The sequence below is a fragment of the Arvicola amphibius genome, chromosome 3 (assembly GCF_903992535.2).
Source record: "Arvicola amphibius chromosome 3, mArvAmp1.2, whole genome shotgun sequence".
Lineage (NCBI taxonomy): Eukaryota > Metazoa > Chordata > Mammalia > Rodentia > Cricetidae > Arvicola > Arvicola amphibius.
In genome coordinates, this window is record NC_052049.1 from 89,214,704 (window position 1) to 89,232,836 (window position 18,133).

Below are 18,133 nucleotides of genomic sequence, written 5' to 3' on the forward strand. Positions count from 1 at the left end.
CACTTCAAAGATCTGTAGAACATGGCATTCAAATAATTTAGGATTCTGTTGATGTGAGACACAGTTGCTCCTGGCAGCACCTATCCATTCCCAAGAGAATGTTGAGCACTAAAGGCACTCCACTTGGAGTTTGTCTTCTTCTTGGCACAAATGGCCTTTGGGCAAGAAACTGCCCATACCTCTACCACTGACAAAGTGCCCAATGTCCGAATTGGACAAACAGGATATAAGAAAAAAGACTGTCAAATCTTGCCAAGATACCATAAGATGGTTCTGAAATTTTTCCTGCCTCTGAAAGTGGTCTGTCAGTTGTTACTCTAGGCCTTAGCCAAAGTTGGTTGCTTCAACATTGCAAATGTTGAATCACTTTGGGTGATTGCTCAGATAGCCAGTTGCCTCTGTCATCTACTGCACATTTTGGAAGCTCCTTGTTTGCACTTCCTGTCTACTCAAGTAATATTATCCCCCTTCGCAGGCCTTTGATGAGGCTGAAGATTAGATAGTCATAGTTGCCATCCTCTTATGATCTAACCAAGCCATTTCCAATAAAAGACTTAGACTCCTTAGGATAGAATGTTTATCAAAACATTTAGCATACATTCCTTGCTTAATATTGTTTATGCTGGTTGTAGTTCTAATCTTGATATCTGTTCCTAATGTATATAGTTTTGTGTTGGGTTTGGAACTCTCTTATTTAAACAAAAGGGGAAGTGCTGTGGGAGCTCCTTCTCCTCCTTCAGCCAATAGCCTTTAAGATACCAGCCCACTTGCGCATGGTCTCTTATACTATAAATGCAGCTCTAAGGCCTGCACTCGTTCTCTTGCTTCTGGCTCTCACTTCTGGCTGCTAGACTCTATTTCTGTTCCCCATTTGTGCAGAGGACTGTGATCTAGGACAGTGATCTGTAAGTTTCCCCTAAATAACCCTTTATTATACATAATTCTGAACTAGTGTGGAATTATTTTGTATTCTCCGCCATCAGGAGTGGAACTCCAAAACCAAGGATGATCATAAAATAATGGTAACATGTAGCTGTAACCCAGCGCTTGGGAGGTTGAGGCAGGAGAATCATCAGTGCAAGATCATCATTCTAAGCAAGTATGAGGCTAGCCTGGGCTATGTGAGATTCTGCCTTAAATAGAATAGAATATGGGTGACTGTGGTGGTGTACAGCTTTAATCCCAGCACTCAGAGTCAGAGGCAAGTGAATCTCTGTGAGTTCTAGGTCAGCCTGGCCTAAAGAATGAGTCTAAATCAGCCAGGGCTACACAGAGAACCCCCATCTCAAAACATAAGAAAATAAAGGTAACAACAATAAAAACCCCAAAGAGTATTGTGGTATGTTGAGGCCAGCTGAGGTATTTAGCTTTGCTTCTTGTTTGTGTGTTGGCAGATTTAAGTGTGTAGCACGTGTGTTCTTGCACAAGTATGAAGTCCAGAGGACATCCACTGTCATTCCTCAATTCCCCATCTTGCTTTCTGTGACTGGGTCTCTCATTGCACTGGAGACTGCCAAGCAGGGTAAGCTGGCCGGTCATCAAGTCCCAGGGATCCATCTGTCTCTGCCTCCTGGGCTCTGAGGTTACAAGCACACGCCACCATGTCTGGCTGATTCTCACCTGACTTCTGGAAATCCAGTGGAGTTCCTCATGCTTGTAATCCAAGCACTGTACTGACTAAGCTACGACTTGAACTGCTTATTGTTTTATTGAAATAGGATCTCATGGAGCTAGGGCTGGCCCCAAACCAAATATGTAGCTGAGAATTATATTGCAGTCCCGATCTTCCTGCCTCCCTCCATCACCCAGGTGCTGGGATAACAAGCAAGTTCCAGGACATCTGATTCATCCCATGCTAAGAACAGAACCAGATCTTCACGCGTGCTAGGCAAGTTCTTTGCCAGCTGAGTCCTGGCTCCAGAAAATTTTCTTATCATTATTCCCTAAACAATGACTATTCAAACAACATTTACACTGTCTCGGGTATTCTAAGGCATGATTTATTCATCTGCATTTATTTACTTGTGGTGCTGGGAATGAAACCCAGAGTCTTACATATGGCAGGCAGCTAAGTGCTCTACCTTGGAGCCACGCCCCCCACCCCTCATTGTAGGGTGGGAAATTCAAGATAGAGGCTCTGTCCATAAGTCTGTGCCTAACCCTTAAAAAAATTACTTTTTTAGGATTGAAGAGATGGCTCAGCAGTTAAGAGCACCAACTTTCTTCCAAAAGACCTGGGTTCATTTCTCAACACCCACATGGTGGCTTACAACCACCTCCAGCTCCAGTCCCAGGGGATCAGTCACCCTCTTCTGGCCTGCTGTGGGCACTGCATGAACATGTATGCAGATACACAAACAATTTAAACACCCCCGGCACGCACGTGCATGCACATGCACACGTGTGCGCACGCACACACACACACACACACACACACACACACACACAATTATTGTTTTTTGAGACAGAATCTCTTTGTGTATCTCTGCTAGCCTGGAACTCACTAGAATGACTAGACCAGCTTTTAACTCAGAGATCCACCTGCCTCTTCCTCCCAAGTGCTGGAATTAAAGGCATGAACCACCACCGCCTGGCTGCCAACAAAAGTTTTAATTGCACCTACTCAGTTGTGGTATGTGTGGGTTTACAGAAGTGAGGAGGGCTGAGGACAACTTGCAAGAACTGCTTCTCTCCTCCCGCCAAGTGTGTTCCAGAGACTGAGCTCAGGTCATCGAGCTCAGCAGCAAGCATTTTTACCCACAGTCACTCTGGCCCCCTAACTGATGGATATAAAACGTCCGGCAGAGGTGGGTCTTTGGCCACAGAGCATAGCGAGGCTTTCTAGGGATGGAGATTTTTTTTTTCTGGGGTGATGTGAATATCCTAAAATTGTGGTGATGGGAGGACAAGTCTGGTTTTACTAAAAACCACTTGATTGTATATCTTAAACAAGTAAATTACATGCTATGTAAATCACAACTCCAAAAGGCTGTTTTTAAAAAAAAAAAAAAAAAAAAAAAAACAGACCACCATCTAACCGTTAAGTCCCTCCAAACCTACCTTCATCTCAGCAGGCTCTATATTGAGGCCCGAACTACCCACACTAGCCCAAGTTCCTGCAGCCTCCACAGAGTAGAGGCACGTCCCTATAGGGAGATCAGTCTCTGTCGCTGAGATAGTACGTGCTACATGGCCCAGACTGATATCAAAATCGTAATCCTCCTGCCTTGGTCTCTCTAACAGGTCCTCGACCTCAGCACAACTAATGACATGTTACAGGCATCATTCTGACCTTAAAACCCAGCACGTACACTTGACAAGCTAGGACAAAGACCTAACCCATTAAAGACCTAGACCACAGTCCCAGGAACCTAAATGCACTGACCTTGCTTTCTGGCTTTTGTAGCTCTGCTCTTGTTAACTGTACTTGTGTGTCAAGTGTGTCAGCCAGGATGTGGATTTTGTGTGTAGAAAAACAACAACAAAAACCCAGAACTGTGAGGATCCGGGCCATGTGATTTTGGCAAGTTACCAGTGCAGCTGCCTCCAGGGCTGTGTGGCTTGTGTGAGTGTGTGTGTGTGTGTGCATGTGTGCGTGCGTGCGTGTGTGTGTGTGTGTGTGTGTGTGTGTGTGTAGGACAAAGGACAACCCTGTGGAGTCAGTACTCTTCCCACCTCTGTGTGGGTCCCAGGAATCAAGCTCAGGTTCTGAGCTTGCAGTGTGTTAAGTGCCTTGGCCAGCTGATCCGTCTCTCCGATCTCCCGATTCTGCTCTTTCCCACCTGACACTCTGCCTACAACTCAAACCTCCTCCTCAATTCACAGCCTCAGGCTCACTCAATGTAGAGGAAGTCAATTTCCAACTCCGATCATCTCTCGTTTGCACTTTTGTTTTTTGTTTTTTTGAGGCTGGGCTTCTCTGTGTTGCTCTGGCTGTCCTGGAACTCACTCTGTAGACCAGGCCGGCCTCAAACTCAGAGATCCCCCTGCCTCTGCCTCCTGAGTGCTTGGATTAAAGGCATGAACCACCACTGCCTGGCACTTTTTTTTTTTGAGGTAATAGATTTGAAACCCAGAACCTTCCACATGCCGGGTAAGCTGCAGCCTTGCCCTCGGTTTCAGGTGAATTCACCCAGCCGCTGGCTTCCAACCTCAACTCATAGCAAACTTCAACTCCTCGTTCAATTCTTTCCTCTCCAGACTCTCCTCGAACTGTTACACTGTGCATTTCACCTCCCGCTATCACCATCTCCAGTGGGAACCTCTGGATCGTCCTCCCAGGCAAGCTAGAGACCTGAAGGCCTATTGTCAACACAGGGACTGAGACTGTTGGAGCACTGGCTCAGCATGCATGAGGGCCCATTCCCAGCAGGATGTTACCCAGCTGCGGAGGTGTGCGCCTGTGATCCCAGCCCTGGGGAAGTGGAGACAGAGAGATCACGTTCAAGGTCATCCTTGGCTATATTAATGATTTCAAGACAGTCTAGGCTACGTGACTGTCTTTGAAGAAAAAAAAAAGAGGATTTTCTTATTGATATTTATTGAGCTCTACATGTTTCTCTGCTCCCCTCCCTGACTCTCTCCTCCCCGCCTCTCTCCTCCCCTTCAACCCTTTCCCAAGGTCTCCATGCTCCCAATTTACTCAGGAGGTCTTGTCTTTTTCTACTTTCTACTTCCCATGTAGATTAGATCTATGTAAATCTCTCTTAGTGTCTGTATTGTTGTCTAAGTTCTCTGGGATTGTGGTTTGTAGGCTGGCTTTCTTTGCTTTATGTTTAAAAACCACCTGTGAGTTTTTACCACATGTGATAATTGTCTTTCTGTGTCTGGGTTACCTTACTCAAAATGTTTTCTAGCTCAATCCATTTTCCTGCAAAATTCAAGCTGTTGTTATTTTTTCTGCTGTGTAGTGCTCCATTTTGTAAATGTACCACATTTTTCTTAACCATTCTTCGATCAAGGGGCATTTAGGTTGTTTTCAGGTTCTGGCTATGACAAACAAAGCTGCTATGAACACAGTTGAGTACATGTCCTTGTGGCACAATTGAGCATCCTTTGGATATATACCCAAAAGTAGTATTACTGGGTCTTCAGGAAGTTTGTTTCCTAATTTTTGGAGAAATTGCCACACTGACATCCAAAGGGGTTGTACCAGCTTGCATTCCCACCAGCAATGCAGGAGTGTTCCCTTTTCCCCCCACAACCTCTCCAAGCATAAGTTGTCATCAGTGTTTTTGATCTTGGCCATTCTTACATGTGTAAGATGGAATCTCAGAGTTGTTTTGATTTGTATTTCTCTGATGACTAAGGATGTTGAACATTTCCTTAAGTGTCTTTCAGCCATTTTAGATTCCTCTGTTGAGAGTTCTCTGTTTAGGTCTGTACTCCATTTTTTTATTGGATTATGTGATCTTTTGGTGTCCAATTTCTTGAGTTTTGTATATTTTGGATATCAAACCTCTGTCTGATGTGGGGTTTGTGAAGATCTTTTCCATTCTGTAGGCTGTTGTTTTTTCTTGGTGACTGTGCCCTTTGCTTTTCAGTTTCAGGAAGTCCCCTGTGCCAATGCGTTCAAGTGTACTTCCCACTTTCTCTTCTATAAGGTTCAGTGTGGCTGGCTTTATGTTGAGGAAGAGAGGATATTTTCAACTTCTACAGTTGGTCCCTGGATGTTTTGATCTTTTTTTGTTTTGTTTTTGGCTCTTTGAGAGGATCTCTCTATGTAGCCCTCCTGGAACTTGCTACATAGACCAGGCAGACCTCAAACTCAAAGATCCTCTGCCTCTGCCTCCCAAGAACAGGGATTAAATGAATGCATAACCATCCCTGGCCTGGTTTAAATCTTACAGTTTTATTTTTACATTTATTTATTAGGGACACATGCCCATGGAGGTCAGAGGGCAACTTGCAGGAGTTGATTCTCCCTCCACATGTGATTTCTGGGGACTGAACTCAGGCACCAGTACCCGTGACAGCACTTCTAGCTGCTAAGCCATCCTGCCAGCCCCATGGCTTGAATCTTAAATACCCCCGAAGCAAGCCAGGCATGGTGGCCCAGGCCTCTAATCCCAGCACTCAGAGGTGGATGTCTGTGAGTCTGAGGCCAGCCTGGTCTACAGACTGAGTTCCAGGACAGCCAGAACTGTTATACAGAGAAACCCTGTCTCGCAACACCCACACCCACTCACACCTACACAAAAGAAAGGTCTCCCAAAGCCTCATATGTTGACAGTGATATCAGAAAAAGTCCAGGTGGGGCTTGTGAAGGAATTGGGTCTTTGGGGGAACCCTTGAAAGGGTCCCAAAAATGTCATCTTCCTTCCCCTCATGCTCTCCGATTCCTGTGAGGTGAACAGCGGTACCCCACCGTGTGTTCCCCCATGTGCTCCCCCATGTGCTCCACCATGTGCCCCCTACTATGTCTCTCTGCCTCACCTCAGCTCCAAAGTGCTGGGGCCATCTGCACAGACCAAGAAACTCCAAAGCACAGGCTTAAACCCACCTCCTCCATTTGTTCTCCTCAGACTGAAAGCCGACTAGCCCAGGTCCATGGTTAAGAGGCCCGTGGCTTCTATGATGCATGACATTCAGAAGGCCTTCCTAAATAATTAAGACAGGTGGCCAAGGACTGGGGGGATTGCTTGGTAAGGTGCTTGTTTCATAAGTATGCAGACCTCGGCTCAGAACCAGAACCAAGGTGAAAAGGCCAGTGTGGTGGCGTGTGTTTGTAATACTAGTGACAGGAGCAGACACAGGCCAGCCAGGCTGAGCTGCTTGGCAAGTGTTAGGCCAATAAGAGACTTAGTCTTAAAAACTGAGGAGGTGAGGGAGAGAGAGACAAGGAAGGGAGAGACAAGGGGGGGAATGGGAGAGAGAGAAAGAAAGAGGAAAGGAAGGATAGAAGGAAGGAAGGAAGGAAGGAAGGAAGGAAGGAAGGAAGGAAGGAAGGAAGGAAGGAAAGAAGGAAGGAAGAGGTAAAGGGGAAGTTAGTTAAGCCAGAGATGGCTTAGCAGGTATGGTGCTGGCACCAAGTCTCAGGACCCAAATTCATTCTCTGGAACCCATTTGGTGGAAAGGAGAGAACTCATGCAAGTTGTCCTCTGTCCTACACACACACACACACACACACACACACACACACACGTGCTCTGTCCTACACACACACGTGCTGTCCTACACACACACACACGTGTTCTGTCCTACACACACACACATGCTCTGTCATACACACACACACACACACGTGCTCTGTCCTCCACACACATGCTCTGTCCTACACACACACACACACACACACACGTGCTCTGTCATCCACACACACACGTGCTCTGTCCTACACACACACACACACACACATGTGCTCTGTCCTCCACACACACATGTGCTGTCCTACACACACATACACACGTGCTCTGTCCTACACACACACACACACACACACACACACACACGTGCTCTGTCCTCCACACACATGTTGTCACATGCTATCACCACCCCCAACAAGTGAAACTTTTTAAAGTGAAAAAAGAAAAAAGAGCACAGTTTCCTGGTTTATTCTTGAGATGCCGATTTGCCCTGTGACCTGGGGAGGAGGGGTGCATAGTGGGTGAGGGAGGGTAGAGATCCTTCTGGAATCTCTCACCGTATCCCAGACTTCCTCACAAGGAAGCAGATTAAATAGACCACAAACCATTCATTCCCCTTTTCATACAGTTCCCAGTTATGAACAGGCCAGCACCATATAGGATCCTGATTTGTGCCCAACATCTTGGTCCCCAGAATACTTGGGGGCATAGGAGTGGGGCAGGGTGGGGAGAAGAGAGTGTGCAGAGCTTCGTCAAGGGAGCAGAAGGCAGGCACATCTCAGGGGAGGGAAGTCCCACTCTGATCTTGCTTTACCTCCTACTCCAGAAAGAATGGGAATGAACGGGAAGGGTCCCAGCCAGGGATCGGGAGGTAGCCAGTGCTTCACTATGGGAAGGGATAGCACCAAGAGGTATGGCGGGCACTGATGAGAGGCGGGGTGGAGAGGCGGGTGGGGGCTTTCATCAGCTCTGAGTTAAAGCTCACTGCACTGAAGTCTGGGGAGGCAGTGGGTGGGTGAGTGGAGGGGGAAGAGCCAGCATACAGTTGGTTATGCCACCTGGATGAATAGGAGGGAGCTAGGCTCGCCACCCTCACGTCTCCTCCCAAAAGGGAGAAAGACCAGACAGAGACCCTGGATCCAGAGTCCCTGGTGATAAATAGAATGAACGGCCTCAAAGCCTCAGCACCAAGTAGCCCCACGTGGGCTCCCTTCAGCTTCCTTCCCACCTCCAAAGCTCAGCTCCTAAAGCAGATGGGGCCAAGTTCAAACCCAAACTTCTGGTTCATCTGGCCAAAGTCAATGGCAGCCACATCCCACAGAGGCAGAAAACCCGCACGCGAAGAGCTGAATTCAAAGAGGGTCTTCGCCTGTCCTTTCCGGAGCTGGCCACGAGAGGGCATGGAGAGTGAGTTAGAGCAAGATAGGGTGGAGATTTCCCCACTCCACCCTAGCACCCCCAGCCCCCCCCCGTGAATCCCCCCCAGTCCCCCTGGCTCCATGGCCTTACCCGGCAGCCGTCATGGGAGACCTTGACCGCAGCTGCTTGTGTCTGATTGAAGGACAATTCTTCCCAGTTGGTCCCTTGGAAGCGGATGGAGCGCCCGTAGTCACCAGCAGCTTCGTCCAGCCAGGCCACTGAGTTCTGGCAGGAGTAAGTGAACCTCTGGTGGGCCGCAGCACTCAGCAGCTTCAGGAAGGTCAACTGAACCACATTCACCGGGGAGCCGTCGGCATCCACGTAGGAGAACTGCGGTGGGGCAAGGTAGGGTGAGGGGCTCCTTCAGCGCACACTCCTGCTGAGGGACGCACCTCCCAGACCGGTCCACTCGGGGCACTGCACTTCTACCAAGTCTCAAGTAGCCCAAACTGGTCTTGAACTCCTGATGAAGCTGAGGATGACCTTGAACTCCTAAAGTTCTGGTTTATGTGGTACTAGCAACGGAGTCCAGGGCTTTGTAGGTAAGTGCATCTCACCTCCCACCTCAAATTCCCACACCAGTTCCCCCAAATTCTCCCATCACCCTTCAAGTCAGCCTTTGGCAACCCACCTTCTTCCCCCGGCGGAAGGTGCTGTACCAGTCTCCAGGCTTCTCTTTGGACCAGGAGGCCAGTTTCACCTGAGGGAGGGCGGAAAGGTCATTGGGCACCAACCCAAGTCCCCTCTGCTTCCTCATACTGGACATCGCGGATCACAGATGCCATAGGCAGTGCCCACAATAAGGACACAGCAAGGGAGCTGGAGGATGGGTCCACAGAGCCCTCACTACCAACACATTCTCTGTGGGCAGAACCCAGGCCCTGCCCATGCTCAAGTAGAGGGGACAGAAGGCTTGGTACTGCTGGGGAGTGGAGCCTGGGCCTGCGCATGCTCTTTAAGCTTCAGGGAATGAAACGACCCACCCCACCCCACCCCTGTGCACACTTGGCAAGCACTGGGGCTGGAACCCGGCAGCTCATGAATGCTGGCCAAGTACTCTAATGCTGAATAGCTCCCTTGCCTTGAGGTTTGGATGTAGGTCCTCTACTGCAGATATTATTTGACACAGTCAGGGGGACATGCGACATTTGGAGGCAGGATGAGGTCCCACAAGTGGCCAAAGGTGGAGGAGGTGAGAGAGAGACAGGATGGTTTCCATCACTCACCGTCTCAAACTTCTTGTCTGGATAGAGACAGGTCTCACCTCCCGCAGTGAAGTTGCAGAAAACCTTGAAGGCATCCTGTGAGCAGCCCTGATTGGGGTCAATCCAGTAGTCTCCTGCCACGGAGCCAGACCCATGCATCAGTGGATATGAATGCTGAAACGCTTGCCCTTCCCGGGGGGCGCGGGAAGGGACCTAGCCCTCACCATCTGGCAGGTGTGGGTGGTTGCGGAGAAGCTCATGGCATATGAGGCCTGGGTGCTCAGCGGTGCCAGGAGGTCGCTGCAGCTGCTCCAGCTCCAAACTCAGTGAATTGAGGGAGGCCACCACCTCCTCCAGGCCACCTTCCGGGGTATCCAGGGTATCGGACACCGAGCGACGCCTTCTCAGGCCATGTAGCTCCGCAGGGGGACCCTGGACCCATGAGGGAGTGGGAATGGAGGAGAGTAAGAATCAGATAGATGGGCAGAGAAGAAGACAGACATGGAAGGCAGAGAGATTGAGAAGAGGAAAGGGGGGGCAAGAAGAAGGGAGAATGAGGGGAGGACGGGGGAGGAGCAGCAGAGAATGAAGGAAGTGACATAGATGTTGAGACAGAGATGGGTAAGAAGATGGAGGAGCAGGGGGGAGAGGGGGATGGAGCAGACCCGAGGGAGAAGAGCCCAGGTAAGAGCCCCACAAATGGCCTCACCAGGGCTGCCTCAACCCCAAGCCCAAACTGGGTATATGTTTGTTTTGAGACAGGGTCTCATGTACCCGAGGCTGGCCTCAAACTCACTATAGCTGCCAATAGTGAACTCCTGATCCTCCTGTCTCTGCCTCTCAGTTCTGGACCAACAGGTGTGCACACCGCCCACCACTCCTCCCAAGACTTTCAAGGAACGCTGGGCTGGGTTCCGGCGCACCCATTAGGAACACCCCAATCCCAATTTCTCTTCCAGATTCTGGGAACTCACCGGGGGGCCAGGAGGACCCGCTGGTCCAGTGTCTCCACGAGGACCAATAGATCCCTATGGGAGAGACCACTTTGGAATGAATCCTGTCTATGGAGACCTGGTTCTGTTAACATGAATACATGCATGGGCAACATGCACACACATATATACATGCACACATACACAGAGAAACATGTGCACACATATACATCTGAACACATGGGTTCATTTGCACACTAGTGTACGCAATCACACCCACACATACACACTTACATACACATGCATGCATATACAACTGTGCATACACTCATGTAGACATGTAGACATGCATATACATTCCTCTAGAAGACCCCCCAAGCCAATAGACATAGCCTCCCACATTAAACTCCCTGTTACAGTCCCCCCAGCTTCCCTAACACAGTCCCCCTCAATCCTGACCCACACACCCCCTGCTTTTTTTTCTGAGGCAGGATTTCTCAGTAGCTATGGAGCCTGTCCTGGAACTAGCTCTGTAGCCCAGGCTGGCCTCGAACTCACAGAGATCTGCCTGCCTCTGCTTCCCAAGTGCTGGGATTAAAGGCGTCACCACACATTCCCCCTTTAAACCAGGCCCTTGAACGTTTTTCTCCCTCTCTAGGGCAGAGTACACACATGTACACATGTGTGCATACATTTGCATATATGCGTACAAACAAGGCCCAGAAGAGGTTCCCAGTGTCCTGCACTAAACCTAAGCTGTGTGTTCCCTTCCCTTGTCTCTGAAATCAACACACAGTGTCTCCTGCAAGCCACAAGTCAGCAGAACTACTTCCTTTTACAGCACCTCAGACTCCCAGAATGCAACAGCAGGGGCTGAAGACAGGGTGAGGGAACCACTGAAAAGAGGAAGGGGGCTGGGAGGGTGAGGTGGAGGGGCAGGGAGCTGGGACGTGGAGACCCAGAGGAGCACTGTCACTCACCGGGGACCCCTTGGAGCCCTTCTGTCCCGGAGGGCCCTGTGGGAAGAGGTAGGGAATGCTGAGGTGCCAACCCCATCCATCACGGTGACCCCTCCATCCCACCAATACCCCACACTCACCACCACACCTGGGGAACCAGGATGACCTAATGAGCCAACCGGACCAGGAAGACCCTGGAAAAGAGATACTGGGGTCAGCCTTAATGAGGTTCAGCCCTATTACCCAGATATCTTTCTATCCCCTCAAAAGCATGCCTGAAGTCATACACAGACCCTCAACTCTTCTAAAAGGTCATCCAGTACCCAGACATAGCTTCCTACATGACAGTCCCAGTTAGAGGCTCCCAACCCCCCAAACACAGCCCCCATCCCATGTCCCCCACCCTTCAAACCACCCCCTTTGAACATTTTGTCTCTGCCCAGGGCAGTGCACACACTCACGGTGTCTCCCTGGGGGCCTGGAGGGCCCTGCACTCCTGGCAACCCCTGATCGCCTTTTTCACCGGCCTCCCCTGAAGGACCAACAAGGCCTATTAGCCCAATGTGGCCCTGAAAGAGAAAGGTACACCATGCAGACATGTTGGGAAATTTTTCTCCTGGAGCCTTGGAAGGAATGAGTTGGGGAGCAGTAAATGCCCAGTTCTTCCAGCCCTCTGGCCAGAGCAGGAGGTAAAGGTGAGGGAGATGTGGGGAACAGCAGAGGGAGCCAGGCTTACCTTTTCCCCTTTGAGGCCAGCATCTCCCTTCAGCCCTGGGAGGCCAGGAGGGCCCTGGGAAAAGATGAGGTTCAGCTTGAGATTCCTTGAAAACTTGGGATGGGAAGGTACACCAGAGAGCCACCTGGCTCTCAAATGCAAGTGATCAGGGCTGCAACCATGGGATAGTCAGAAGAAGACAGGAGGGGCGGTGAGAAAGATCAGCAGGAATGGTCAGTGGAGGGCACCAACGGGGGGACAGTGGAGGGCACCAAGTGGGGGACAGTGGAGAACATCAAGGGGGGGTTCAGTGGAGAGCACCAATGGGGGGGTCAGTGGAGGGCACTAAGGGGGGGTCAGTGGAGAACACCAAGGGGGCAGTCAGTGGAGAGCACCAAGGAGGGGTCAGTGGAGAGCACCAAGGGGTGTCAGTGGAGGGCACCAAGGGGGGGTTGATGTAAAGGGTGAGTGCAGGGCAGCGGTGTGAAGGCCTGGTGTATGCAGTCAGTTAGAATGGTAGTCAGTATGGACAGATGGATGCAGTGAGGGGATCGTCTGTACCATCAGCACTACTGACTACTCAGTGTCTCTCGATGACTAGTGTGGCTTTCAGGGCTGTGGTCACAAGGAACAAGGATAGAGAAGTCTCTTACCAGGGGCCCTGGAGGGCCTATCAGCCCAGGAGATCCCAGGAGGCCTGGTTCACCCTGAGGAGGAGACAGAACAGGGTGTGAACATTTCATCATCCCCCAGGGTTGGCTCCTCAGCTGGGATGAAGCCCTAAGCCACAAGCCCTGTCCCTGTTGTCCCCTCCCCATTTTTACACTGCTTACCACAGGACCAGGGATCCCTGGAAGACCGTCAGGCCCAAGCCGTCCAGGGGGCCCTCGAGCCCCAGTGGGGCCTGTCTTGCCTGGGGGTCCATCAGGACCGGCATCTCCCTGAAATGGACGGGGTGCAGAAGGTAGTCTCAGGGGACTGCCTGCTGCCGGCTGGAGCCTCACAGGGGAGAACCCTTCCCAAGGGGGTACTCACTTTGGCTCCTTTCTCTCCCTCTTTGCCTTCTGGACCCATGCGGCCGGGGGAACCCTGAGGAAGGAAAGTGTGAGGGTCAGTGTGGAACCCCGGGTTTATATTAAGAGTGGGTGTGTGGGCTGGCTAGTTGGCAAGGCAGGTAGAGACATTGCCCGAAACTCACATGGTAGAAGGAGAGAATGGACTCCCATAAACTGTCCTCAGACTCACATATAACTTTGTGGCACATACACACACACACACACACACACACACACACACACTAGCAAATAAGTAAGTAAATTAATTAATATAGCTCCAAAAATTATAAGTCAGGTATGTGTGGAGAGGGGGTTCTCGCACGGCCTAAGATGAGGTTGATGTGAGACCCTTGGGCAGTAGATCATTGCTTACCCTCTTGCCAGGGAGCCCACGGGCCCCAGGCTCCCCTGAAGCTCCAGGTGGCCCCTGTCCAGTCAAGAGAAGGCACAACATCAACTCACAGCTGACAGCAGGCCCACAGACACCGCCCAACACCACCCACCTCCCTGCCCTAACCACTCACAATCATGGGGTCCACAGATGCCCTAGGTACCCTGCTCTCCCATCACCAGATCTATACCATCCCAAATCCCCACTCACCGGTGCCCCAACATCACCAGCATCTCCCTTCTCCCCTGGGGGGCCATCCATTCCCTAGGGAGGGGAGACAGTGGGAGAGTCTTGGGGTAGATGCAGTCTAGGTGGGACTGGAGAGGCAGTTGGTCATTTGTGCCTCTTAGCTTGTCCAGGTTCATGGGGGATGGGGTAGATGGAGACACATTTAGGGAACATATTGGGCTGCGGGGAGAACTTTCACCCACCGGAACTCCAGGATCTCCTGGGGGTCCTAGATCTCCAGGGAGTCCTGTGGGACCCTAGAATAGAAAATGCTTACTGATCACATCTCAGAATGAGCAAGGAGTCATTCCTTCACCCACCCCCAGGTGAAGTCCCCAGAGCAGCTGCAGGGGACATGTTACAAATAAACCATAAAATGAAGGCAGTAAAGTGTTTGCTGCATGCATAAGAGACGAGGCATGGGGCCAGCAGAAGGGCTCTGCTTCTCCATTATATTTCCATGCTTTGTTCATTCATTCATTAATTCATTGTTTTATCTATTCATTCAGCCTTTATCTGGTGGCTCAGAGAAATAGAAAATAGGCAGAGGAGGGGCTGCAGAGATGGCTCAGTGTTTTGACAGCATCAGCTTCTCTCCGGAGGAACAGGGTTCCATTCCCAGCACCCACAGGTTGGCTCACACCCAGCGGCAACCTCTTCTGACCTGTGCACACATGGTGCACAGACAGATGTGTAGGCAAAACTCCCATACACATAAAATGTTTTGAAAAAGAAAAATTAAAAACAAGTAGGAGAAGAGACGCCGGCCTATCTTTGGGATAAGGCTTTAACATACTAAGGCCTCACAGCCTCTGTTCTGTCTCCTCCAGGGCTTACCATGCTCCCCTTAGCACCGTCCTCTCCAGGGGGTCCCTTCTTGCCTGGAGGTCCAGCAGCCCCTGATGGACCCGAGTCCCCCTTTTCGCCTATTTCGCCTTTGGGCCCCTTTGTAGAAGCACAAGTCAGAAGTGAAAGGTCAGAGCGGCATGGTCTCCTCAGGGAACAATGATGAGGGCATATTGGATAAGGACACCTGCCTTGGAAGCCCAGTGACCTGGGTTCAATCCCCAGAACCCATAGTAGAAGAGAATTGACCTCCACATATGTGCTACATTCTCACACACAGTAATAAATATAATATAGATATTTTTAAAGATTAGCAGGGCCGGAAGGTGTCTCGATGATTACAAGCACATACTACTGTTGCAGAGGACCCAACATTAGCTCCTAGCACCCACATCCGGGAGCTCACAACCACCTATTGCTCCAGCTGCAGGGGAATCTGATGTTAGAGAACTAGAACTATCTGAGTCAGGGACGATGACCTGGTCAGCCATTGGTCTACCCTAGATAATGGTCCCCCTTCGGGCAACTCTTCCCCCAATTCAAGGCTTGTCACTTGGGTTTAAGCCCCTAGCTGTCTCCTCAGGTCTGCACTCTTGTGCAGTGGGCAAGTTATGGGACAATTTATAGACTCCCTGAGAGTAGGGGGAGGCGTCTTTCATCAAGATAACCAGAGATGTCTGGGGCCGGGGTGCTCTAAGAATCTCCTGGAGGTCATGGTAGCCTGACATGCTCAAGGTCAGCAGTTCCCCGTGTACATGGCAATGTTCTATAGAGACTCACAGGGATGCCAGGAACTCCTGGGGGTCCAGCGTCTCCAGTATCCCCTGGTTCACCCTGTGAAAGGCAAAGAAAACAGGAAGCAATCCTCCCACTGACAGGCAGGGAGGAGGGTCCCCGTGCAGCCTTGTCCCTGCCATCCTGGGCAGGCTCAAGCTCTTCTCTTACCTTCTCACCCACAGCACCAGGCTGCCCCACTCCTCCAGGCAGCCCTGGGGAGCCCTAGAGATACAAGGGGAGTGTGAGCCCCTAGAAGTGTGGCCGACCCAAAGAGACATTCTGCCCATCCCAGAATTCTCACCTCTGATCCACTGGGCCCAGGCGGACCCCGAGGGCCTGGAGCTCCATGGGGACCCTGTCAAAGAACCAAACAGTGTGCAGTGAGCCTCATGATTCCACCAGAAAGGTTACAGTAGTCACAAACAGCCTATAAAATGTGTGTAACCCTTAAGATGACAGTGCACAGTGCTGTGAGCTTCCACATGGATCAGTGCCCACTTCCATCCCTCCCCCATCTTCTATACTCCCCAGGAAGTCCATACCATGGATCCCACATCTCCAACTTCGCCCTTTTCCCCAGGAGGGCCCGGCAGCCCCTGTGAAACAAAGAATCAAACTGTAGTACAGACAGCTGGTGAGATGGCCTATTTGGTCAAGCACCCCCTGAACAAGTGAGCTGGCCTGAGTCAGGATCCCTAGAGCCCGTTCTCAAGAGGCCAGGCACAGCAGAGCTTGCCTGTAACCCCAGGGCAGAGACAGGACCCCTGGAGCTTGTTGGTGACCAGTGGCCAATGAAAGACATAGTCTCAAAAATAAGGTAAGGAGGGTCGTTGAAAGGGCTCATAGGTCAAGGTCTTGCCAACAAGCCTGATGCCTGGGTTTGATCCCTGAGACCCACATGGTAGAAGGAGAACTAACTCCTGCAAGTTGTCCTCTGACCTCCACACACACATGTGCCATAGCATGAATACGCATGTGAGCACACGTGCGTGTGCACACACACACACATGCACACACAGTGCTAAAACAGATATTAGACAGAGAGCTACAGAGGAAACACACAGGGTCAGCCCTCATCCCCCACACGCATACATGCATGCCAACCTCCATATTTTAAATTGTTTGTTTGTTTTAAGATAGACTCTCTATGTAGCTCACTGGCCTGGAACTCTACATAAACTAGGTTAGCCTCAAACTCACAGAAATCCACCTGCCTCTGCCTCCTGAGTTCTGGGGTTAAAGGCATGCGCCATTACATTCAGTCCTCTGAGCTCTTCATCTTTATAAATCACCAAGACTCAGGGGTAGCACACACAAGCACACCACACACCAAGACTCAGGGATAACACACACAAACACACCACACACAAAGACTCAGGTTAGCACACACAAACACACCACACACAAAGACTCAGGGACAGCACACACAAACACACCACACACAAAGACTCAGGGATAGCACACACAAACACACCACACACAAAGACACCACATACAAGACTCAGGGATAACACACACAAACACACCACATACAAAGACTGGAGCCTGGGATGAGGGGATCAAACACCTACCTGCAGACCCGGAGGACCTATTACACCTACAAAGCCTCGAACTCCATCGTCTCCCTTCTGCCCAAAGAGGCCAGGGGGTCCCCGGCGACCCTGAGCCCCATCAGCACCCTGTGAAGAAGATGGGGACAAACATGTTGGTGTCCAGATCAAAGGTTGCTGACAGGGTCAAAGGTTAGGACAGAGGCTAGGGTTTGGAGTCAAGCTCAGTGAGTCAGGTTTTACTTTTATGTGGAGCTCGGGCTGAGGATCAAAGCTAGAGGAATAAAGTGCCAGGTGACATTTTAAGACACATGCTGAGTCAGAACTATGGTTCGGGTACAGTTATGATCAAGGTTCATAGGAGGTTGAGATGAACTTTAGGCATAGGATGGAAGGTGTGACCTATAATGGTTTGGTGACACTCTGACCTGAGCCAGCAGGTCGTTCTTCAGTGACAGGGTTCCTAAGGGGGAGGTGGCCAGGAGGTGAGAAGATAAAGAAGACAGAGAACTGGAATTGGGGGTCTTGCACAAGCTGCTTTATGCTAAGCATGCTTATTAGGAAATACAGCTTCAAGCAGGAAGTGGTGGCGCACACCTTTAACCCCAGCATTCAGGAGGCAAAGGTAGGCCGATCTCTGTAAGTTCAAGGCCAGCCTGGTCTACAGAGAGAGTTCCAGGACAGTCAGGGCTGTTACACAGAGAAACTCTGTCCCGAAAAACCAAAAAGGACAAAAAAAAAAAAAAAAAAAAGGCTGTGGTCATGGTGTCTCTTTACAGTAATAGAAATCTTGACTAAGACATATGCTGGAGATAGGGCCCTGTGAAAATATGCAGATCAGATGCAGTCACTAGGGTGGTGCTCCACAATGTCGTACTAGTGGCTGTATAAGAAGACCCAAGTTCACATACTTGCTAATAACACACTATGTCACTATGTCGCAATGAAGCAGGAAGATGCTGGCCAGATGC

At 50.5% G+C, this 18,133-nt stretch overlaps 1 protein-coding gene across 1 annotated transcript in view; it reads right to left on the reverse strand.

Annotated features, from left to right (window-relative positions):
* Positions 1-7,555: 7,555 nt before the first annotated feature.
* Positions 7,556-18,133, reverse strand: part of Col5a3 (collagen type V alpha 3 chain) — a 57,286-nt gene continuing 46,708 nt past the window's right edge. Inside the window, exons 46-67 of the mRNA XM_038321912.1 lie at positions 17,184-17,291; positions 16,155-16,208; positions 15,914-15,967; positions 15,781-15,834; positions 15,616-15,669; positions 14,827-14,934; positions 14,193-14,246; positions 13,972-14,025; positions 13,744-13,797; positions 13,351-13,404; positions 13,149-13,256; positions 12,969-13,022; positions 12,337-12,390; positions 12,062-12,169; positions 11,741-11,794; positions 11,622-11,657; positions 10,684-10,737; positions 9,934-10,141; positions 9,731-9,843; positions 9,136-9,204; positions 8,595-8,834; positions 7,556-8,469 (exon numbers count right to left, since the gene is read on the reverse strand). Coding sequence (XP_038177840.1) covers positions 8,323-8,469; positions 8,595-8,834; positions 9,136-9,204; positions 9,731-9,843; positions 9,934-10,141; positions 10,684-10,737; positions 11,622-11,657; positions 11,741-11,794; positions 12,062-12,169; positions 12,337-12,390; positions 12,969-13,022; positions 13,149-13,256; positions 13,351-13,404; positions 13,744-13,797; positions 13,972-14,025; positions 14,193-14,246; positions 14,827-14,934; positions 15,616-15,669; positions 15,781-15,834; positions 15,914-15,967; positions 16,155-16,208; positions 17,184-17,291 — 1,893 coding nt within the window. The 3' untranslated portion in view covers positions 7,556-8,322. The remainder of the gene's footprint in view (positions 8,470-8,594; positions 8,835-9,135; positions 9,205-9,730; positions 9,844-9,933; positions 10,142-10,683; positions 10,738-11,621; positions 11,658-11,740; positions 11,795-12,061; positions 12,170-12,336; positions 12,391-12,968; positions 13,023-13,148; positions 13,257-13,350; positions 13,405-13,743; positions 13,798-13,971; positions 14,026-14,192; positions 14,247-14,826; positions 14,935-15,615; positions 15,670-15,780; positions 15,835-15,913; positions 15,968-16,154; positions 16,209-17,183; positions 17,292-18,133) is intronic.